Genomic DNA, 5,021 nt, shown 5'->3' on the forward strand with positions numbered 1-5,021 from the left:
GCCCAGCGGGGCCCGCCCTCCCGCCTCCTGCTCGAGCACTCCGCCGTCCCCGCCCACCACCCGCTGGCGCCGCCCAGCCGCGGGACGCCAAGCTCGGGGGCGAGAGCCGGAAGCCGGAGCCCGAGACTGGAGCCAGGAAGGCGTGCACGTCCGAGGAGAACTGCACGAGTACGCGTGCGCGCGTGCGCGCGTACCTGAGCGGAGACGGAGATCGCAGCTCGGAGGGGCGCGTGCCTGCGTGCGCGTGTTAGAAGAGCGTGCGTCTGGCCGCGCTTGTGGGCTTGCGCTGCTGGAGTTTGCGCACGCGCGCCCGAGACGGGAAGCTCAGGCTTCCCTTACCGTAATTTACCGTGAGGCTGCCCCTGGCCTGGGGAATGCTGCGAAGCAGGGGTTCCGGCGTCGCACGCTGCCAGAGCCAGAAGGGGAAGCCGAGGCCCAGATGCGCCGGCGTGGCAGACCTGCTGCGCCTGCACTGACCACACTTTGAGGATTTGCGGACCCGGAGTGTGTTTGTTTGAGGAGGGATTTCTCTGATCCTTTTGAGTGCGTCACCAAATTTACCAGTTGCACTGGTTGCCGTGGAATCGATTCCGACTCCTGGCCGCATGTGTGTCAGAGTGGAACTGGAAGTACATAACCAGACCTTTGTTCAGAGTCCAGCTTGAATTTCTGGCAGTTTCCTGTCCGTATATTGCTGCAATGGTTTTTTTCAATAAAACTCAGCAAAATTTTACTTGTGTGTGATATTACTATTGTTCAATAATTTACACATTCTGTTGGATCACCATTCTTTGGAATGGGCATAATATGGATCTCTTCTGGTCGGTGGGCCAGGTAACTGCCTTCTAACTTTCTTGGCATAGGCGAGTGGGTGCTTCAACGTTGCATCCGTTTGTTGAAATTTCCTGCAGCTTTGTTTTTCACCAGTGCTTTCAGTGCAGCTTGGACTCCCTTCAGTACCATCCGTTCTTGATCATATACTACCTCCTGGAATGGTTGAATGTCAACAAAATCTTTTTGGTACAGTGACTGTGTATTCCTTCCATCTTCTTTCTTTAATTTTTATTGTGATTTGGGTGAAAGTCTACAGAGCAAATTCATTTTCCATACAGCCGTTCATTTTGTTTCATGACATTGACTGTTGTTGTTGTTGTTGTTATGTGCCGTCGAGTCGCCCCGACTCATAGCTACCCCTCCTTGGGTTTCCGAGGCAGTATCACTACGGAAGTAGGATTGCCCAACCTTCCTTCTGAGGAGTGGCTGGTGGGTTTGAACCGCCAGCCGTCTGGTTAGCAGGCAAGACATTGACTGTAGTTCCCCATAATATAACAGCTCTCTTCCCACTTCCTCCCTGTAGTTACCTCTTCCCTGTGTCCTTCTTTCCTATGCATTCCTGTCCCCTGAGCTGTCCCCTGTGCGCACACTGCCCTTCTGTTCTCCTACGATTGATCGCTCTAAGAGCGTATCTACCTCCCTTCCGTCTTCTTTTGATGCTTCCTGCATTGGTCAATATTTTGCCTATTGTTGTGAGATGCTGTCAAGTTGGCTTCGACTCATAGCAACCCTATGTACAGCAGAATGAAGCCCCGCCCGGTCCTATACCAGCCCCACAATCCTTGCTATACCTGAGCCCATCATTGCAGCCGTTGTGTCAATCCATCTTGTTGAGGGCCTTCCCCTTTTCGTTGATCCTCCACTTTACCAACCATGACATCCTTCTCCAGGGAATGGTTCCTTCTGACAGCATGACAAAAGTAGGTGAGACAGTCTCATTCTTGTTACTAAGGAGCGTTCCAGCTGCAGTTCTTCCGGGACAGATTTTTTTCCTTCTTCTGGCGGTCCATGCTACTTTTGGTATTCTTTGCCAACACTCAAAAGCATCAACTCTCTTCTGTCTTCCTTATTCACTGTCCAGCTTTTCATGGATATGAGGCAATTGAAAATACCATGGCTTGGGTTAGGCGCACCTTAGTCTTCAAGGAGACGTCTTTGCTCTTCAGCACTTTAAAGAGGTCTTTTGGAGCAGATTTGCCCAGTGCAATATGTCATCTGATGCCTTGACAGCTGCTTCCATAGGTGTTGATTGTGGAACCAAGTAATACGAAATCTTTTGACGACTTCAATCCTTCCTCCATTTACCATGATACTGCTTATTGGTCCATTTGTGAGGATTTTCGTTTTCTTTATGTTATATTTTGTCTGTAGAATCTTTAATATTGCAACTTGAGGCTTACATTTTTTCTTCAGTTCTTTCAGCTTGGGAAATGCTGAGTTTGTTCTTCTCTGTTAGTTTTTGTTCTGGTTCCCTAGTGCCGCTCCGACAGGAATATGTACCACAAATGGGATGGCCTTAACAAACAGGAGTTTATTCTTACAAGTTGGGGGCTTTCAGTCCAGGTTCAAAGTGCCAGGCTCTAGGGGCTGGGTGAAAGCCCCTCAACCTTGGGGTCCAGCTCTGCCTCCTGCTCCCAGCCCACTGGAGTTGGAGGCGTTTCTTCACTCAGACAGCTTCTGGCTGCTGAGGCTGACAAGCCCCAAGGTTGACAAGTAAAGAGGCACAGTCCCGATATTACCAAACCACATGGCAGGCCATTAATTCAAGTTCATCGTAAGTCCCAAGGTTGGCAGAGCATGGCAGGCTGCTGAACAACAACATGGCTACATGCAGGGTTCAAGCGTGCCACAGGCTAGAGACCATCCCCAAAGCTGCTGCTTATATTATGGGAAGCAGAACACATACCCAAAACAGCTACTCAGCTGCTCCCAGTAGATTCCACCATGGAGTTCATTACCAGTCTCCTCATGGGGAATACTACATCCAGCTGCCCAGCCACTCAACCAGGCCTAGCCAAGTTGACACAAAAACATAACCACCACAGTTTTCTACCTGCAGGTCTTTGCACGTTTAATTTTAATGCTTTATTTTGTCTTCTTGAGCCACCCTTTGAAATATGTTCAGCTCTTTTATTTAGTCATTTCTTCAATTTAGCTACTCTGTTTAACAGAAAGTTTTAGAGCCTCTTCTGACATCCATTTTGGTGTTTTCTTTCTTTTTTGTTTATTTAATGACTCTTTGCTTTTCCATGTTTGATGTGATGGAACAAAGGTGTGATTATTTTATTATGAGAAAGCACAGGCTGTGTACACTAGCTGAAAACCTGGCATCTTTGTCACCAACATCTGGAGTTCATCTGCTCCAAGAAACAGTAAATCTAACTCAAATAGGACCTAAGAAAAAGGATCCGTATTGTGTTTGGGTTCTCTAGTGCTGCTTTAACAGAAATAACACAAAAGTGTGGCTTTAACAAACAGTCTAACAGGCCTCAGTTTTCTCAACTGTAAAACGGGGTGATGAGTCAAGACTCCTCCCAGGATGGTTGTGGGGATCAGGTTTGTGAAGTCAGCACCGGGCCTGGTAAGTGATAGGAGCCAAAGTGGATTCAGTTCCAACTGGCACTGCAGGCCTGGCCCAGCCCCGGGTGCTGGCAGGATAAGGGCCACGCGAACAGGTCTCTGGCTGTCACTCTCGGGCGCCAAGCCACGGAGGCGAGCCTGAGTCGCTCCACGCAACAGGAGTTTATTCTCTTATAGTTTAGGAGGCTAAGAGTAGGAGTTCAAAGTGCCAGCTTGAGGGGCTGGGTGAAGGCCCCTTGAACTTGGGCTTCAGCTCTGCCTCTTGCTCCTGGCCCAGTGAAGCTGGAGGCTTCTCTTAACTCAGGCAGCTGCTGGCTGCTGAGGCTGACAAACCCAAAGTTGACAAGTAAAATGGCACAATCCCAAGGTCATTAAGCAACAGGGCAGGCGACGAGTTCAAGTCCAGAAACAGTCTCAAGATTGACAGGCAACATGGCAGGCTGCTGAATGAAGATCCAGCTACACGCAGGATCCAACGATGTCAAAAAGCTCAGAGACCTTTGGCAAAGCTTCTCTTTATACGCTGGAAGCAGACCATATCTCAAAGGCAGCTACTCAGCTGCTCACTGCAGATTCCCCCATGGAGTTGACTACCAGTCTCATCCTGGGGAATAACTATGTTCAGCTGCCCAGCCACTCAACCAGGCCCGGCCAAGTTGACACACAACTTTACCACATATTGATTCGTATAAGGAGCCCTGGTGGCACATTGGTTAAGCTCTTGGCTGGTAACCAGAAGTTCAGTGGTTTGAACCCACCAGCTGCTCCACAGGGGAAAGACGTGGCAATCTGCTTCTATAAAGATTTGTAGCCTTGGAAACCCCACGGGTAGTTCTGCTCTGTCCTACAGGGTCACTGTAAGACTGGTTCACGTATCAAATAAGTTGAGTGGGCTTCAGGTCCAGTTTGATCCAGGGGCTCAAACAATATCACCAGGACCCAGGGTCCTTTCTAGCAGCCCTGCTCTTCTGTGCATTGGCTTCACTCTCTAGTAGGCTACATTATAGGGTAAGGTGGCTGACACGGCTCCTACCTAACTCCTCACGGGGATCAAATCCCACTGGGAAAGGGAGACAAAGTTCCAGTGTTTCGGTCATGTGACCATCCTTGGCTCTGTTCTTGTCACTATGAGAATGATAGGCCAGTGTGTTTTACATTTTCCTCCTCTTTTTTCCACAAAGCAGCTGGTGGATTCAAACCACTGACTTTTTGGTTGGCAGCCAAATGCCTTAACCACGATCTTAGTACTAACATGAAAACCCAGTGATGGCACTCACGCTTTACCTGCTGGCAGGCCTGACTTTGCTTACTGAAGTCTTTTGGTGTTCAGTGCTAGAGTCTGGGAGCTCTATCCTGTGGAGTGGTCAGCCCAGCCACAGCTCTGCAGACAGAGGACCCTGGAATCAGCGGGGCTGGGGGTCTTGGGCCCCACAGTGAAGCAACTTAGTGGATTTTGGAATCTGGGGAGCAGCTTCACATTCCCCCAACACTTCTCCCCTGCATGTGAGCGGGGCTTGTCCTCCTCTTAGCTCATTTCCAGCCCACAAGCTGCTGCTCCTGGCTCCCCGGGCGCTTTGGTAGACGTGTCCGGTGTGCTGTGTGGTCTG

General features: G+C 49.8%; 1 protein-coding gene across 1 annotated transcript in view; it reads right to left on the reverse strand.

Moving 5' to 3' along the window:
* TTLL12 (tubulin tyrosine ligase like 12) overlaps nt 1-635 on the reverse strand; it is a 15,979-nt gene extending 15,344 nt beyond the window's left edge. The window contains exons 1-3 of the mRNA XM_007941795.1: nt 562-635; nt 350-406; nt 65-194 (exon numbers count right to left, since the gene is read on the reverse strand). Coding sequence (XP_007939986.1) covers nt 65-194; nt 350-406; nt 562-635 — 261 coding nt within the window. The remainder of the gene's footprint in view (nt 1-64; nt 195-349; nt 407-561) is intronic.
* Nucleotides 636-5,021: the final 4,386 nt, after the last annotated feature.

The sequence above is a fragment of the Orycteropus afer genome, unplaced genomic scaffold (assembly GCF_000298275.1).
Source record: "Orycteropus afer afer isolate SDZICR_OR568_19922 unplaced genomic scaffold, OryAfe1.0 scaffold00083, whole genome shotgun sequence".
NCBI lineage: Eukaryota > Metazoa > Chordata > Mammalia > Tubulidentata > Orycteropodidae > Orycteropus > Orycteropus afer.